At 41.3% G+C, this 19,515-nt stretch overlaps 1 protein-coding gene across 1 annotated transcript in view; it reads left to right on the top strand.

Annotated features, from left to right (window-relative positions):
- The first annotated feature begins 12,447 nt into the window (after positions 1–12,447).
- The window catches only part of LOC124789525 (pyruvate dehydrogenase E1 component subunit alpha, mitochondrial-like), a 121,252-nt gene continuing 114,184 nt past the window's right edge, over positions 12,448–19,515 (top strand). The window contains exon 1 of the mRNA XM_047256918.1: positions 12,448–12,587. Coding sequence (XP_047112874.1) covers positions 12,546–12,587 — 42 coding nt within the window. The 5' untranslated portion in view covers positions 12,448–12,545. The remainder of the gene's footprint in view (positions 12,588–19,515) is intronic.

Below are 19,515 nucleotides of genomic sequence, written 5' to 3' on the forward strand. Positions count from 1 at the left end.
ATTTTTTATCCTTGTAATATACGTAAATGGTGGAATTAAATAGGTCTAGTACCTCAACCATCATGTCATGCATATATGGCAAAAATTTGGTCTCCTTCAAATGTATAACATTGGATTAAATGATACCTCAATTTGAGGAAGCATTTTGGAAATAAATGCATCTATTTCTTTGTAATTTTTTAATAACCCTAAGCAGGTTCAAAAATATTCAAAATACTTCTAATTTGCTTAGAAAGTGTCCTGCATTACCTGATATCAACAAAAAATCTGTAAAACATATACATTATAAGCAGTGCCTGAAAGAAGTGACTTTTACGTAATATTAAGCCGGAAAAGTACCCTGTATCCTTAAATCCAGGCGCCGCATTTTCTTCAATAGAACTGAATGTGCCTCTAGGCATCGCTTTCCAAAAGAAGCACGTTTCATCAAGGTTGGAAATGTGCTTCGCAGTATAGCATTTTTGTGTCGTAATTTGTTTAAACCTGACATGTCAAGATGTCGCCGGGAAAGCCTGAAGAGTTACATCTTGTCTAACTAAACCTCTTCGTCTGCCGCAGCTCCACCTCCTGTCGTTTTAATGCTGTGAAAGCCAACACGATGCTTGAATTGATGAAAGCAACCTGAGAGGGCGGAGAAAGGTACTGGATCGTCCTCTCAACATTTTTTTTCCATCGCCTAAGAGCGAGATTTGATCACTTTAATCACACTTAAAAGTCAGTTGAAGAGCGAGCAGTTTTCCGGATTTACTCCGCATTGTCACTAACAGTTCTCACAGTGGATTCATTGAATGTTAACAATATGCTCATCTTTCCCATTGCGATCCAAAACCTCTTTCTCTGTTTCCAGTGAATAAAACTTCCGCGCAAGCGTATTTCCCTGGACTGGTACACTTCCTTTCCTCTTACACGACGTTTTAAATACAGACCGTATCAAGTGCAAGTTCACAGCGCTACTGACTGATTTGATCTGACGATTGGCGTTTCGACAAACACGACAGAAGAAGCGCGCTGACAAGGGAACCTCCCCATCGCACCCCCCTCAGATTTAGCTATAAGTTGGCACAGTGGATAGGCCTTGAAAAACTGAACACAGATCAATCGAGAAAACAGGAAGAAGGTGTGTGGAACTATGAAAAAATAAGCAAAATATACAAACTGGGTCGTCCATGTGTAAGATAGGTAATATTATGGGGACTGTGAGGCGAGGAACGTCGTGGTCCTGTGGTTAGCGTGAACAGCTGCGAAACGAGAGGTCCGTAGTTCAAATCTTCCATCGACTGAAAATTTTAACTTTTTATTTTCAGTTTATGTGACAAACTCTTATGTTTTCATCACTTCTTTTGGAGTGATTATTACATCCACAAGAAAACCTAAATCGGGCAAGGTAGAAGAATCTTTTTACCCATTCGCCAAGTGTACTAGTTAGGTGGGTCGACAACATATTCCTGTCATGTGACGCACATGCTGTCACCAGTGTCGTATAGAATATATCAGACGTGTTTTCCTGTGGAGGAATCGGTTGACCTATGACCTTGCGATCAAATGTTTTCGGTTCCCATTGGAGAGGCACGTCCTTTCGTCAACTAATCGCACGGTTTTGCGGTGCGGTCGCAAAACACAGACACTAAACTTATTACAGTGAACAGAGACGTCAATGAACGAACGGACAGATCATAACTTTGCGAAAATAAAGAAAGAAAAATTTTCAGTCGAGGGCAGATTTGAACTAATGACCACTCGGTCCGCAGCTGTTCACGATAACCACGGGACCACGGCGCTCCTCACCTCACGTTCTTCTTATAATGCATATCTTACACATGGACGACCCAGTTCGTATATTTTGCTTATTTTTTCATAGTTCCACACAACTTCTTCCTGTTTTCTCGATTGATCTGTGTTCAGTTTTTCAAGGCCTATCCACTGTGCCAACTTATAACTAAATCTGAGGGGGGTGCGATGGGGATGTTCCCTTGTGAGATGCGCTTAATGCATTAATACTTCCGCACACTGTTAACAGATGGCAGCACTGGAATAAAAACAAAAATAGCACGCATGCGGAAACTCGGGTAACGAAACCGCGTATAATGGGGGCCTACCTGCAGTTACGTAAATTCGTTAGTGCATGATGCCTTCCCAATTTTCGCCATGTGAGGGTACGTCCAGCATTGTTAAACACGATCGTTTTGGTTGTCTAGGTGTTATGGTGTGGGGAGCCATCATGTTGCAGCCCAAATCTCTGAACACGGCACGATCACCGGTTAACATTATTACGACACTCCCCGTGTGCATTTTTTCAGGGCTGAATTCGGCGCTGACTGCAATTTAATGGATGACAGTTCGCGACAGGATGCTCGGAGAATGGACTGGCCGCCTAAATACCATCGGGTGTGGAATGCGTTGCACTGCAGCACGTCCATATGCACCAACGACCATCCTGCAGTTGTCAAACGCACTGGTGGACGAACTCAAAGACCTACCACACGAGGTCCTTATCAGCCTTGCAGTCAGCATGGGAGTACGTTGCAGAACAATGTCCTGCCTTTTGTAATATCCAGGGAACCTTCATAAATCGCCGTGACTTCAGTGTAATTATTGTCTGTCAATAAAAGTGTCATTTCTGCACGTCTCATTGCGTATTTTTTTATTTTACACTTATAGTTCCGTAGGACCAAACTGAGGAGCGAATCTCCATGGTCATGGAATGTGTCATTACATGAAATTACAACAGAAAAGTAATAACAGACAAAATAAAATGGTCATGAATTTCAAGAAGACGACAAGCTACAAGTTTATATAAACGCAGTCAACAATGTAACACAGAAATTAGCTTAATTTTTCAAGGACCTCGTCGACAGATTAGAAGGAGTTGACAAATGAGGACACTCTTCAGTTTAGATTTGAAAGCGCGTGGATTACTGCTAAGATTTTTCAATTCTTGTGGTAGCTTATTGAAAATGGATGCAGCAGTATACTGTACGTCTTTCTGCACAAGAGTAAAGGAGGTGCAATCCAAATGTAGACTGGATTTCTGCCTAGTATTAACTGATTGAAAGCTGCTAATTCTTGGGAATAAGCTGATGAGGCCAACGTCAGAATACCCAGACTAATGAACAAGAGTGGACAAGAGGTTCGCGAACTTTCATCACTTATTGCCAGAAGTGCCCGTTTCTGAGCCAAAAACACTTTTTGAGAATGGGAATAATTACCCCAAAATATGATACCATATGTCATTAGCGAATTAAAATAAGCAAAGTAGACTACATTTTGCGTCGAATTATCACTTACTTCAGATACTGTTCCAACGGCAAAAATGGCAGCATTAAGTCTTTGAACAAGATCCTGAACATGGACTTTCCACTACAATTTACTATGTATCTGAATACCTGGAAATCTGAACTGTTCAGTTTCACTAATCATAAGCCCATTCTGTGAAATTAAAACGTCGGGTTTTGTAGAACTGTGTATTAGAAACTGTAAAAATTGATTCTTACTGTGTTTCAGGGCTAGTTTATTTTTCTACAAGCCGTGAACTCATATCATGAACTGCACTATTTAAAACAGTGCCAACATTGTACACAACATCCTTTACTACCAAACTAGAGTCTTCGGCAAACAGAAATATTTTAGACTGACATGAAATACTAGAAGGCGTATCATTTACAAGAATAAGGAACATGAGTGACCCCAGCATCGATCCCTGGGGCACCCTCCCCCAAGCCCCCGCCCCCTATTTAACGGTGCCTCACTCGGACCCCACATTATCGCCATTCTTAATAATGTGGAGAATGACCTTTCGCTGTCTCTTCTTAAAGTAAGAGATGAACCAATTGTGAGCTGCTTCCTGTATTCAATAATGGTCCATCTTCTGGAACAATATTTAGTGATCAACATGATCAAACGCGTTAGTTAAATCAAAAAAGATGACTAGCGTTCGAAAGCTTCTATTTAACCCACCCAGTACCCAAACAGAAAAGACAATACAGCATTTTTAGTTCTTCTACTTCTACTTCTAAAACCAAACTGTACATCTGACAACAAATTGTGTAAAATGAATTATCTAATTATCCTTACAGACGCCGCTTTTTCAATAACATTATCAGACAGTGATGGGATAGAAATTGGTCTAAAATTTTCTCCATTCTTCTTTCTTTCAGTTTCCTTCTGAACTTTACTGTAGCATTTGTTCCTATGTATGAACCAAGTTTCATCGATCTATGTTACTTGGCAGTGACACATCACGATAAAGTCACTGTAGTTCTAAAGTTTTGCACGCCAGTGTATACAAGAACAAGAGCGATCCTATTACACTTCTCTGGGACACTCCTGTCGATATCCTTGTCTCTAATGAACACTGCGTTCCGTTACTTAAGAAATTTTCGAGCCACTCACATACCTGAGATCCTATTCCGTGTACCCGGGCCTTACTTAACAGTTTGCAGTAGAACACTGTGTCAGGGGCTACACGCAAAGGTCAGGTTTCAAAAGCGAGGATATGTTGACAAAAAGTTATGGGGGGAAAGTGACCTAGGAAATAGTACTGAACCTTATTTACGTGCAACACACTACATTTATTTAGAGTGAGACCCAACTACGACTGTAGCTGAGTGGCCAGCGCTAGAGTTGCCCTCTATCAAAAAATCACAGTTCGGTAATTTTTCTACACGTGTTTTATATAAGTTCGAGGAAGTGTTGTTTGATATATTTTTTATTTTACCTTCTGTTGAGGAAATTGCGTTTCCTAGTGCTAGATGATAAACCTGTGCTGTTGTCTTTACTTTTACTACAACAACCTGTTTCATTTTATAAATAAGAATAAAAGATGAATTAAACATCGACAATTTCAGTTTTGCTATAAATACTCTTTGTTCCTAAGTAATAGCTAGGAATATAACGATGTATTCGTAGATTAAAAACGTTCTGTTGGTTACGCGGCATTTTCTAAACACTCAGTTTCTAGACGGTTCACCGCTTCCGATATATAAGGGGAATTCAGTAAGACACTGATTGCATACGTAAAGAAAGTGATCATTATGAGGTAATGCCCGATAGGTGTGCAACAAACCCAACGTGCAGTTTATGCAGGTATGACCCTAACTCAGCAAAGCTACTTGGAAGAGTAAAGTAGACCATGCTTACTTATGATGATCTACAGTCGTTTTACAACTATAGTCAGCACATTTCATTTCATTTCATTTATTATCATCCTTTTCATCATTTATATGATATAGGAATTGTCATAATACTGTCCAGAATACACAGAGCAGAATATTACAAATTTCTAACAAACACACAAAATTATCATTATGTTGAAAATTAAAACACTGAATTAAAACACATAAAATTAACACTATATAATATGTTGAAAATTAAAACATTGAATTAATGTCTTGTTCTTTTACATGCCCTTTTAACATGTACTGTATGGGATGGATTTATATATATTTAATACATTTTGGAAAAGACATATTACACATAATTTAGAATTAAAAGAGTATAAATGAGACGTAGAACTGACAATGAGAACAACATGATATTGACAATACAACAGTTAGTGATTTAAGGATTCAAAATAATCCTCTGTGCTATAAAAACATTTATTTACCATAAACTTGTTTAGTTCTGACTTAAATTTTCCTTCATCTTCTGTTCCCCTGATGCAGAGTAGCAGAGCATTACAAAGCTTTATTCCATAGTGGCTCACATGTTTTTGAGTTTTTGTTTTTCTTGTTCTTTCTACATGCAGATTCTTACAGATACGTGTATTGTAGTCATGAAGATCTGAATTTACACGTAAAATACTCAAATGTGTTCTTGTATGCAGTATTCCTTTTTATATGTACAAAGATGGTACAGTAAGTATGTTTAGCTGCACGAACAAGGGCTTGCAGTGTGTTTGTGGAGAGCTGTGTGTAATAATTCTAATGGCTCTTTTTTGTAAGTTAAAAACCTCTCTCAAGCGACATTTAGTTGCACCCCAGAATGTTATTCCATAGGATATAATAGGAGCGAAATAAGCCATATACACTAATCTTGTACACTCTGCACTGCAAACTCTAGTAATTATTCTCGGTGCAAAACATACTGAACTGAGTTTTTTTGGATATGTATATGACATGGTCTTTCCAGCTCAATTGCTGATCAAAGTACATGCCCAAAAATTTTCTCTATTTTTTGGAATTTGACGATCTACTTGGAAAGATCTAGGTTGATTCCTACGACACATTTGTTATTGTCTAAATTTCTGATAATTTCTTCCGTATAGGCCTGTATAGCTGTTTCTGTGCTGTAACCTGTACGAAAATTGTGTTGATTACAATTTAGAAGATTGAAGGTGTCAAGGTAGCTTATGAGTCTAATTTCCATCAGTTTTTCAAAAATGTTTGATAAAGATGGAAGGGGGGATATAGGTCTATAGTTTTCTACCTTATGTATATCCCCGTTTTTGAATAATGGTTGTTGTTGTTGTTGTTGTGGTCTTCAGTCCTGAGACTGGTTTGATGCAGCTCTCCATGCTACTCTATCCTGTGCAAGCTTCTTCATCTCCCAGTACCTACTGCAACCTACATCCTTCTGAATCTGCTTAGTGTATAATGGTTTAACCTTAGAAATTTTCAGCCTCTGGGGGAACACGCCTTTGTTGAATGATAAATTGACAATATGTACCAGTGGTTCCAAGATTTGTGTGGCAACTTTTTTTTATTATTGTCACTGGCACTTCATCCAGTCCTGCAGACATTTTTGGTTTCATACTGTTAATTACTTTCAATATTTCATATTTATTAGTGGGACTTACTAACATGCTACTGACTACTTTTGGAGCTGTCGTTTTCTCTCCTTTGGTAAAGCTCTTGCTTAATTTATCAGGTACATTTAGAAAGTAGTTGTTAATGTAATTGAGCAAGACTTCCTTCTTTATTTCAATATTATCACTAGATTTAAGTACAGTATCTTGGTCTTTAGAGCTTTTTCCAATTTCTCTTTTAACAATTTCCCATGTGGTCCTTTATTTATTGCCTGACTTCCTTATTAGTCTATCGTTATCTTCCTTATTAGTCCATCATTACGTAATACGTTTGCTAGATTAATTACCCTTCTATATACCTTTTTGTAGTTACTGACTGCTACATGACAGATCCAGTTTCGGTTCCTGGTACTGCGAGGAACTTTTGCTCACTGAGAAGACTGGAGAGCGGTGCACAAAAAAAGTGTGGTACCCAGTGAGGAGATACTTGACCGAGTAGCAGAGGCACTGGTAAAACTGGTCTGGTAACCGACAGGAGAGCAATATACCGCACGTCTTGCAGGCACTACGTGGGCGAACATTGTCCTGCTGGAACAACACATCACTTGCCTGTTGCGAGAACGACAAAAGAACTGCTCTAACAACATTCTGCGTGTACCGAGCACTGGCTAGCATCCCGTCCAGAAACAAACGAGAGTTGTAGCTTATCGCACCCAGATCATAATCCCTAGGATGGGGCCAGTGTGTCTCGAACGAATGCGTTCTATGCGACAGCACTCAACAGTCTACATCGTACTCGCAAACGGCCTTCACTTGCGTGCAGGCAATATCTGCTTTCGTCACTACAGACTACAGTGAGCTATATCATTTTCCAAGTGATCCTGTGATGGCACCAGTCGAACCGTGCATTTCGATACTGTGGTGTGAGTGGGAGACAGGCTACAGGTGTGCATGCCCGAAGTCCCACTGCTAATAAAACTTCGCAACTGTTCGCGTTGACACGTCTGGCCTCACAACCCGTCTTTTCTCTGCTGTGGTAGTTGCACAGTCTGCCACTACTGCCCTTACAGTACGACAATTCTGCCGGGAGTGTGTGCTACGGGCTACGTGGGGTTTCCTATCGTGGGGTTTCCTATCGTGGGGTTTCCTACAAGGGTGCAGCAGATAGCGAAGCTGTCCAGAGCAACCGGTTCCCTAACTAGGTGTTTGCGAACTGAGCCTCCCCCACTGCTTGTCTACCCCAGTCGCTCACCCCCAGTGGAGGTGTTATCACCGTTTCTGAGACAGTGTCGTCGTCGATCAGCATCAATAATTTCGCAAAGTTAACTTGCCGATTCTGGAGTTTCGTCATATATGTCATACAAAACTAATTATTTGTATTTGGCGGATCTCATTCACAAAAGTACGCTTTTAACGGCATTTCTAAAGTTCTAATACACAATCTGCTATTTATTGAATTTTTAACTCAACAAAACTGAAATTTCACTTGGTAAATTTCTTACATAACATGGTCACTCGTCCTGTGAAGCTTCCAGAATTTATGTGAGGAAGGCGGAATGAGGACTCAGACAGCTGGTTGCCCACTTTTCTGTCAGAGACTTTTAAACACGATCATATTTGCCTTTATTGTGCTCCAACAGGAACATTTTGCAGCTAATTATTATGTAGTTCATTTTATAAAGATGAAATTTCAACTAGATGAACTTTGGTGGAGTCATCTATATTAAGCAACGAATTTTATCATCTGTAGACATCAAGAACAACACTCTAGTTATCGAACTTTATAGGCCGCATCTAACCATAGGGAAATATACTGTAATTCCTTTCACATGAACACGCCCATTGTCGCGTAAATCTTTATCTACTTACTAACTGTAAACCCGGCGTTGCCCGGATATTTATTCGTCCCAGTTTTATGTCAGTTCATCCCCTCTTCCCTCATCTCTCTTGTCCATTTAGTCCTATCTCGTCTCTCTATCCACCTCCTCCTTCCGCCCACCCGTCTCTCTTTCCATCTCCTCCATCTGCCCCCCTCTCTCACAACACTTCCTCCTCCTCTCCATCCTCCTCTCCCTCTCCATCCATCTTCCCGTCTCTGTCCACCTCCTCCCCCGCTTTTTCTAATAGTACATCAAATTCACAATAACACCCCTAATTTATGTATTTATTACAGTGTTCCATTAGTCATTCATCACCTTCCCCCTTACTCTGCTTACCTGCTGCTCCCTCTCTCTTTTAATCTGCTTCTTTCACTTCTCTGGGCGCACCTCCTGCCCCCTCCCTGCCACCATCACGTTCTCCTCTCTCCTTATATCCAAATATCTCTCTCCGTCTCCGTCATGCCATCTCCTCTTTCTCCGTCTATGAAAAAATACGTATATCTGGCAACTTCCATGCTGATTGATGAGACGATGTTGAATTTATTTAAAGGTAGGCCAACCATCCGCCATCCAGCATACGTTGGCTTGTGTAAATGCCTTCACCACGAAAACATACATACATGAGCCAACTCCCAAGCTGATCAGTCAAATGGTGTGTAATTCTGTTGTAAGGCACCCTCCGCCATACACCGTATGAAATTTCACGTAGACGGTGAGGTTACCCTTGTTTTGAAGATCAAATGTACAAAATTTCATCAAGATCGGAGCAATACTGTGGCTTTTGTGGAAATCCGTAAGTAAAGTACCCTCCACCATGCACTGAACGAAGTTTTATGTAGACAGTGACCTTCCTCTTGGTTGGGGAAATAGGAATTCATTTTTATTCACCCCGCTCGCTCTATGCCGACTTATTTGTGAAACATAAATAATAGATTCGAACAACAGAAATCATGTAATGATTCCTGTCGTATAAGGGGCAACATAGCTATTAAATAATAGTAACGAGATAACGAGAGCAGTCACTTTCAGTGTTACGTAAAATAACGTTATACCTTTAAATTATCACGACACAAAATGAAGATGATAAGCAATGTGGGACTTCCTTCCGTTTGCGTTTGAAACTATCGGAGAAATCCTGTGTGGTGAAGAAGGTGGGAGGGGGCAGCAAGGGGAGCATCGATTTGTATTGGGGGCCCAGGCCTCTGACGGGTTTAGTGTGCCACTGCACGTACGAAACCCCACGGTAGGAAACCCCACGGTAGGAAACCCCACGGCACCGTGCTGCGCGGACGTCCAGAATCTCATCTACAGATGTGAGAAAGTCCACGTGACCACTAATACCTGCACCATTGCACAACTGACGCAGCGCTTCCAACTTATGTGGCAATTCTCCGAAAGCACCATCCCGCCATTCGGAAGGGCACACTCTGAACCTTTTCAAACTTGCTAATTTGGCTGTAGGAAGCACGAGTGTATCTCTGTGGCATGGTTTCCTACTTTCTTCACCACACTGAGCCTTCTGCTGTGAGCATTCCCTTTTAAAGGGTAGACAGAGATGGTGCTCTGGTAGCTATTCCACTACGCTGTTGGCGGACGACGCTGAACCATTATCAGTACTATCCCCCAGGTGGCATACGCTATCATCGGATCAAAATCGTCGTCGTCTTTCCAGATGCACAATTTATTTTTCCCCTGCAATGTATACAGGGTGGTCCACTGATTGTGACTGGGCCAAATATCTCACGAAATAAGCATCAAACGAAAAAACTACAAAAAACGAAACTCGTCTAGCTTGAAGGGGAACCCACATGGCGCTATGGTAGGCCCGCTAGAAGGCGCTGCCGTAGGCAAACGGACATCAACTGCGTTTTTTAAATAGGAACCCCCATTTTTATTACATATTCGTGTAGTATACAAAGCAATATGAATGTTTTAGTTGGACCACTTTTTCGCTTTGAGATAGAGGGCCCTGTAGTAGTCACAAACGTGAAGTACGTGGTATCACGTAACATTCCGCCAGTTCCGACGATATTTGCTTCGTGTTAAAATGGACCGTTTACCAATTGCGGAAAAGGTCGATATCGTATTGATGTATGGCTATTGTGATCAAAATGCCCAACGGGCGTGTCTTATGTATGGTGCTCGGTATCCTGAATGACATCATCCAAGTGTCCGGACCGTTAGCCGGATAGTTACGTTATTTAAGGAAACAGGAAGTGTTCAGCCACATGTGAAACGTCAACCACGACCTGCAACAAATGATGACGCCCAAGTAGCTGTTTTAGCTGCTGTCGCGGCTAATCCGCACATCAGTAGCAGACAAATTGCGCGAGAATCGGGAATCTCAAAAACGTCGGTGTTGAGAATGCTACATCAACATCGACTGCACGCGTACCATATTTCTATGCACCAGGAATTGCATGGCGACGACTTTGAACGTCGTGTACAGTTCTGCCACTGGGCAAAAGAGAAATTACGGGACGATGACATTTTTTGCACGCGTTCTATTTAGCGACGAAGCGTCATTCACCAACAGCGGTAACGTAAACCGGCATAATATGCACTATTGGGCAACGGAAAATCTACGATGGGTGCGACAAGTGGAACATCAGCGACCTTGGCGGGTTAAAGTATGGTGCTGCATTATGGGAGGAAGGATAATTGGCCCCCATTTTATCGATGGCAATCTAAATGGTGCAATGTATGATGATTTCTTACGTAATGTTCTACCGATGTTACTACAAGATGTTTCACTGCATGACGCAATGGCGATGTTCTTCCAACATGATGGGTGTCCGGCACATAGCTCGCGTGTGGTTGAAGCGGTATTAAATAGCATATTTCATGACAGGTGGATTGGTCGTCGAAGTACCATACCATGGCCAGCACGTTCACCGGATCTGACGTCCCCGGATTTCTTTCTGTGGGGAAAGTTGAAGGATATTTGCTATCGTGATCCACCGACAACGCCTGACAACATGCGTCAGAACATTGTCAATGTATGTGCGAACATAACGGAAAGCGAACTACTCGCTGTTGAGAGGAATATCGTTACACGTATTGCCAAATGCATTGAGGTTGACAGACATCATTTTGAGCATTTATTGCATTAATGTGGTATTTACAGGTAATCACGCTGTAACATCATGAGTTCTCAGAAATGATAAGTTCAAAAAGGTACATGTATCACATTGGAACAACCGAAATGAAATCGTGAAACGTACCTACGTACTGTATTTTAATTTAAAAAACCTACCTGTTACCAACTATTCGTCTAAAATTGTGAGCCATATGTTTGTGACTATTACAGGGCCATCTATCGCAAAGCGAAAAAAGTGGTCCAACTAAAACATTCATATTTCTTTTCGTACTACACGAATATGTATTAAAAATGGGGGGTCCTATTTTTTAAAAAAACGCAGTTGAAATCCGTTTGACCTCTGGCAGCACCATCTAGCGGGCCAATCATAGCTCCACCTGGTTTCCCCCTTCAAGCTAGACAAGTTTCGTTCTTTGTAGTTTTTTCGTTTGACGCTTATTTCGTGAGATATTTGGCCCGGTCACGATCAATGGACCACCCTTTATACGAACTCTTACTGATTTTCTGGCTCTTTCTCGATTAGTGAAACCACTGTACGCCACCAGTGTTCATTTTCTTGTAATATCTACAGAAATGCTTCGTCCGCCCCCACCCCCACCCCTCGTTGCGAGTGTATGTGCGCGCGTATGTTTGTGCAGCGTCGAGGACGAGCCAAGGCGGCCGCGAAATGCCAGCGCTAATCCCGTCCCGTGGGCGTGTCTCGCCAGGTTTAAACATAGCCGCGGCAGAAGCAGCAGCAGCAGCAGCTCCGCCAGCCAGCCGCTCCGTCTTACGGCCGCGCCCTCAGTCGCTGCCTGGGCGCAGAACGGCGCCCACCCCCACCATGCTGGCCGCTGGACTGCGCGCCGCGCTACGCAGCTCTACGGTGCGTCTGTGTGTCGTGTCGTCTCGTGTGTGCCAGTGTGTGCGTGTGAGGCTTCCCCGACTCTCAGCAATGACGTCGCAGGCCCAGAAGACAAAGTACTCCAGGGAAGTGTGGATAACGTTAACGGACACATCGTCCAACAAGTAGTGACGAGAGCAACTTTATCAAAACATACGATTTCATCGTGGGTGGTCCTAGGCCAATATTATACTATCAAATTTCTTTGATAAAGTTGCTTTGTGAAGTAAACTGACGGAAAGAAATCGCAATACCAAAAAATACACTACTGGCCATTAAAATTGCTACACCAAGAAGAAATGCAGATGATAAACGGGTATTCATTGGACAAATATATTATACTACAACTGACATGTGATTACATTTTCAAGCAATTTGGGATAGATCCTGAGGAATCAGTATCCAGAACAACCACCTCTGGCCGTAATAACGGCCTTGATACGCCTGGGCATTGAGTCAAACAGAACTTGGATGTCGTGTACAGGTACAGCTGCCCATGAAGCTTCAACACGATACCACAGTTCATACAGAGTAGTGACAGGCGTATTATGACGAGCCAGTTGCTCGGCCACCATTGGCCAGACGTTTTTAACTGGTGAGAGATCTGCAGAATGTGCTGGCCAGGGCAGCAGTTGAACATTTTCTGTATCCAGAAGGGCCCGTACAAGACCTGCAACATGCGGTCGTGCATTATCCTGCTGAAATGTAGGGTTTCGCAGGAAACGAATGAAGGGTAGAGCCACGGGTCATAACACATCTGAAATGTAACGTCCACTGTTTAAAGTGCCGTCAATGCGAACAAGAGGTGACCGAGACGTGTAACCAATGGCACCCCATCCGTCACGCCGGGTGATACGCCAGTATGGCGACGACGAATACACGCTTCCAATGTGCGTTCATCGCGATGTCGCCAAACACGGAAGCGATCATCATGATGCTGTAAACAGAACATGGATTCATCCGAAAAAAAGACGTTTTGCCATTCGTGCACCCAGGTTCGTCGTTGAGTACACCATTGCAGGCGCTCCCGTCTGTGATGCAGCGTCAAGGGTAACCGCAGTCATGGTCTCCGAGCTGATAGTCAATGCTGCTGCAAACGTTGTCGAACTGTTTGTGCAGATGGTTGTTGTCTTGCAAACGTCACCATGTGTTAACTCAGGGATCGAGACGTGGCTGCACGATCCGTTACAGCCATGCGGATAAGATGCCTGTCATCTCGACTGCTAGTGATACGAGGCCGTTGGGATCCAGCACGGCGTTCCTATTACCCTCCTGAACCCACCGATTCCATATTCTGCTAACAATCATTGGATCTCGACCAACGCGAGCAACAATGTCGCGATACGATAAACCGCAATCGCGATAGGCTACATTCCGACCTTAATCAAAGTCGGAAACGTGATGGTACGCATTTTTCCTTCTTACATGAGACATCACAACAACGTTTCACCAGGCAACGCTGGTCAAGTGCTGTTTGTGTATGAGAAATCGGTTGGAAACCTTTCTCATATCAGCACTTTGTATGTGTCGCCACCGGCGCCAACCTTGTGTGAATGCTCTGAAAAGCTAATCATTTGCATATCACAGCATCTTCTTCCTGTCGGTTAAATTTCGCGTTTGTAGCACGTCATCTTCGTGGTGTAGCAATTTTAATGGCCAGTAGTGTAATTAATGTAGAGTAATGAAATTTAGGATATACACTTGTCTATGGAACGTATTTAAGTGATTAACATCGCTAGATCACAGTTTAATGTACGTGTGAGATAAGCCGTCGCAAATGTGAAATAACGGAACATTAATAACCGGTGTTACAGTCAGAACGTTCAATGCAAGAAGGTAGACCTGCATCAATTGTGTTGTACCATGCCTAACGCATCTGGTGGGCCAATCCTGGGATGGTTTACGCTTGTTGTGGATGGCGCTCCGATGATGTTCCATATGTGCTCGATTGGAGACAGATCTGGTGATCGAGCAGGCCGAGACAACATGTCGACGCTCTGTAGAACATGTTGGATTAGATCAGCGGTACGTGGACGATACTGTGTTGGAAAACACCTCCTGGAATGCTGTTCATGAATAGCAGCACAACAGGCCAAATCACCAGATTGACGTACAAATTTGCAGTCAGGATGCGCGGGATAACCACGAGAGTGTTCCTGCTGTCATACGAAATTGCAGGTGGAGGTCCAGTGTGTCTAGCGTGCAGATAGATTGGTTGCAAGCCCTCGACTGACCTCCTCGTAACCAAGAAACGGCCATCACTGACACCGAGGCAGAACGGGATTTCACCAGAACGCATGACAGACCTCCACCCTGCCCTCCAATGACCTCTGCCTCCACACCACTGATGTGGGAGATGGCAGTGGTTTGGGGTCAAGGGAATGCACACTTCCATGCATCCATCTCGCGGCTGTCCTTCAAGCAACTGATTTGTAACAGTTCGTTGTGTCACTGTGGTGGCAAATGCTGCTCAGATTGTTGCTGCAGATGCAGTACGATGTGCCAGAGCCGTCCGGAACTCGATGTTCTTGCGAGTGTACATTGGCTCTAAGCACTATGGGACTTAACATCTGAGGTCATCAGTCCCCTAGACTTAGAGCTACTTAAACCTAGCTAACTTAAGGACATCACACACATCCATGCTTGAGGCAGGATTCGAACTTGCGACAGTAGCAGCAGCGCGGTTCCGGACTGAAGCTCCTAGAACCGCTCGGCCACAGCGGGCGGCGACTGTACATACTCGTGAGCACCGCTGCTAGTAATCGTGTACAGTGGCTATATTCCTAGAAGTCTTCCTGCAATAGGAACATCCAGTTTCTCGTAGCCCTACTACACGACCTCGATGAAACTTAGTGAAGTGTCGCTTTAAAGGCATTCTTGACTAACATCAACTCATCATGTCCAGTTACAGCGTGTATTTAAAGCAAACATGATTTGCAGCCTCATAGTGGAGCTATTAGTGCCACTCTTATGCGGTTGGTGTCAAATTTGAATACACAGTATCTTTTAGATGTAGAAACGCGACTACCAACTTTCGCTTACGTTGCACAGCTCCTTCCTGGTGTTTCGATTTTTTTTCCGTCTGTGTATATTTGACTTAGTGTAATATGAAACTTCAGTCACATGTCACCTTTCGTAAAATTTATTTGATCAACTCTAGAGTCTCACCTTGGATTTCATCAAAGAAAGCGATCGTCTTCTGTTTACTGCAAACAGCTGGAATGTATAAGCACAATACAAAACGGTCGAGTGTCGAGTGTATGGAGCACATTCAAAACGTAAATGAGGTCGTATCTCGGAGGTTATTGGGGCGCAATAAATATGGAAAGGCGTTTTACAATCTGGGATGAAATAAAACACATTGGCTTTTTTAGACAGGGAGATGGAAATAAACTCTCTTTCTTCAAAGCGGATTAGAATAGTCAGTACTCACATTTGTATAAGAAGTCAAACCAGAAAAAAATATAAGGCAGATTCATTGTTACCACCGTTGTTTATTTGTTCACTGGATTAAAGTACTTTTGTTGTTTGTCAAGCACAGAAAGTTAGCACAACACCATTCATTGATGATGCATCAGTGGTAGCTGAAAGTGAACACGAATTCGATTTTGTTTTAAATGGAATGGAACATGCGCTAGCTGTAAGATAACATATGCACACAAAGTAGACAGCGTCACGGGTGGACATGATAGTGAGCTAAATGTTACAGCCAGGAAAGAAAAAGCAAAGACAAGGTCAAACGGTCTTCTATAAGAATAAACAACAGCTCAAGTGAAATAATCTAAAAATCGTGTCTAGTTTTAAATGTACTAAAATGAGCCTGAAATACGTAAAGCAATTCGCGAAAGCGAGCTGCAATCGGCATAAAGCATCAGAAAGTACTTGGCATGCACGCGGATGTACGCACAATCAGCCCCTTTTGAACTTAAAACACGTCGAGTTACAATTCATTTCTCACTTTAAATGATTTCTTCCATGATTAGATTACGAGTCGGATACTGTGAACTGTATACAATACATTGCACTCAGATTTTATTTAATGTATCTTAGCATTAACAGGTGGTGGGATATTGGTTTGATCGGATTTCGTTTCGTATTGTAAAAATACGTAAATCTGAACTATAGAATTAACAGAATTAAAAATAGCAGTTTCTCATCTGATATCATATGTATTTTAAAAATGGACTATAAACAGTGTCCACAGCAAAAACATTTATTTCGACGGTAACCGGTTTCGGCCAGTGTTTGACCGTCCTCAGACCCTCATATCATGATGGCAGTCGGAGGCGGTAAATAGAGCGGGTGTTGTAACTCCACCAACGTCACTACTTTTAGCCAAACCGCTGTTTCTAAGCGAGAAATATTCTCAAAAATTACTGATATCGCAAGGTTCTTCTGTTGTTACATGCTAGCCATTCTAATTGAATTATGTCGAGATATTTGACGACGGAGTAATACCACTTTTGCGTTACACCAAAAATCTTTGTCAAAGAAACATAATGAATATTTTATCAAATTTCTTTGACAAAGAAGTAATTCTGGTTTAATTACGTGTTTGTTGAACTATTGATTTGTTCTTTTGCGTGAAACTGGTGTGCTGGAGCGACCGAATGGAAACGGTCGATGCAGTCGGTTGTAGTTTGACGTGTGGATAGGATAATTATTCATTCATTTCCTTCGAGGAAAATCAGTCTACGGGTACAAACATATGAAAACATTCGACACAACCCGGCGCATTCAATTCTCAGCGGAAACATTCGGTTGTTTTGGCACTGTTAAATAATTATTGTTTACTGCACTTCATTATCAATTGTCGTTACTGTTGCTGTCTTTCCGATATCTGCTTTTTATTGGGTGCTAATATGTAGCTTTTAGTTCCGTTTTTCGTCCATTTTTGAGTAGGCGTTTACTTAATAGTGAACTTTGTGTCTGGTCAGAATGCCAAAACGCTCGGTGGCGTGGGAAAGGAAGCAATCATATGACTGGATGAAAAGTGATCCTCAAGATAAATTCACTGCGATATATAGTATCGTCATGGATGATTCAGGTTATGAAACTAAATGAAAGAAATTCAAAGAACATTAACGTATGATTAAAAATAATTGCGACAGTACATGCTTAAAAGGCAAGTGAAAAAGTCAGTAAACAATTTAAAAAGATATATCTTATATGCTTTCTGTTCACGACACATGACAATTTACCGAAGTAAAATGATCGGTGTAGGGCCCAAACCAGTGGGAAGAGAGAGACAGATCTTCAATAAATTTAGATAAGAAAGTAATCATTTATACAAGTTTATAATGTAGTACCAGTTATCAACAATTTAAAAGCAAACAAAAAAACCATATTTAATGTCAGAAATTCGTGTTTAAGTAGATAAATACATAAACTTTGAAAATATTTTGTTTTCAGAAATATTTTTTTATTCACCTCGCCTTGAAATAGGATGTGCTATTTGTGTATAAAAAGAAGTTGACAAGCGTAGCTGTGGTTGATGCAAATGTTAATAGACCATTAGGATGACGGAAACGTGATACTGAATAATGCACTATGCATCAGAACAATGATTATTAATACCCTACTTGAAGTGCACCAACAAATCCTTTATATTACTAGAATTTTCTTGGTATTTTTCACCTGTGTGAATTTTTCTCACATAACTACTTACTGTATAACAATCTGTCATACAGGTCTGCACATGAACTACTTCAGAAACATTGCAATCGCAACTGCACTACTTAAAACGTCTGTGTTATCACATGACCAATAATAATTCATTTTTGAAAACCAAAACTTACATCCCAGATTCAACCCCGGGATGCACAGGGCAGTTTCTACAATTTTAAGCAACATTACTACTTTTACGAAATTTTCTTTTAAACTTTAAATATTACAACCTGTATAATACGCACTTCTTTCTTTGAGTTGTTCCAGTTGTTTTGACAAGACAATATTCATCAAACAATTCTGCACTACCAATTTTTACACTCTTTACTTTTTGAATCAATGGTATGCCTGATTCTATATCACTTCACTGCAGCTTCTTTTTCAAATTGGCGCAACGAAGTCGACTATAATCTGAAAATTACTTCCCCCATGAAAGTAAATATTCAAGTACTACATTATTGAATGAATGAACGTAGGAATAAAACCTACTGTGAGCAGCTTGAGTACTGTCATACAAGCCCTTCAACATAGAATTAATCTTGAAACTCACAAAATTATTTTTTCCTGTTTTTATGTTTGTTAGGAATAATTCACAACAAGATATTGTCTCTAGAAGGAAGGCATGCTGAATTTCGATTTCTCTTATGCTTGTTTCAAAAAGATGGATCAACTATCAGCAAACCACAACCATAATTTCAGATTCCTCATTATTAAAAACTGATTGCAAAGATAAAAGACAACGTGATTCAAAGTGAAAAAAGGAATTTAGAGTAAGACATAAATTCAAAATTCTTTCAAAAGCAGGAAGCAATGTCACTCATCTCGTTCTTCTGTAATCTGGCAATTGATGATAACTGACATTTCCAAAATAAAAGAACTCTCCCAGTCTTTCCACCCCTACAGCATAAATCTGAAAATCCATGTAAATTTTACAAATAACATTATCTACACGAATTGACAACTTTCGAACGAGTGATACCACACTGTTGTGGATGATACGTTCCACACAACCCACACCTATAAAATAATTGCTACCAAGGCTTGCTTCTAATTTAGCAAAAATATTTTCTCTGCCCCTTCAGTTTACATAAAAACTGTTTGAGCTGTCAGCAGATAAACAAACAAACTTTGGTTTTAGGCAGGGATCATGCAGAACTGACTTCTTATTTTTAGATGTTAGAAGTTTCATTTTCAATAAAAATAATTCCAGTATTTTTTTATGCACTCCGCTTTCTGAAGTGAA

This window comes from Schistocerca piceifrons, chromosome 3 (assembly GCF_021461385.2).
Source record: "Schistocerca piceifrons isolate TAMUIC-IGC-003096 chromosome 3, iqSchPice1.1, whole genome shotgun sequence".
NCBI lineage: Eukaryota > Metazoa > Arthropoda > Insecta > Orthoptera > Acrididae > Schistocerca > Schistocerca piceifrons.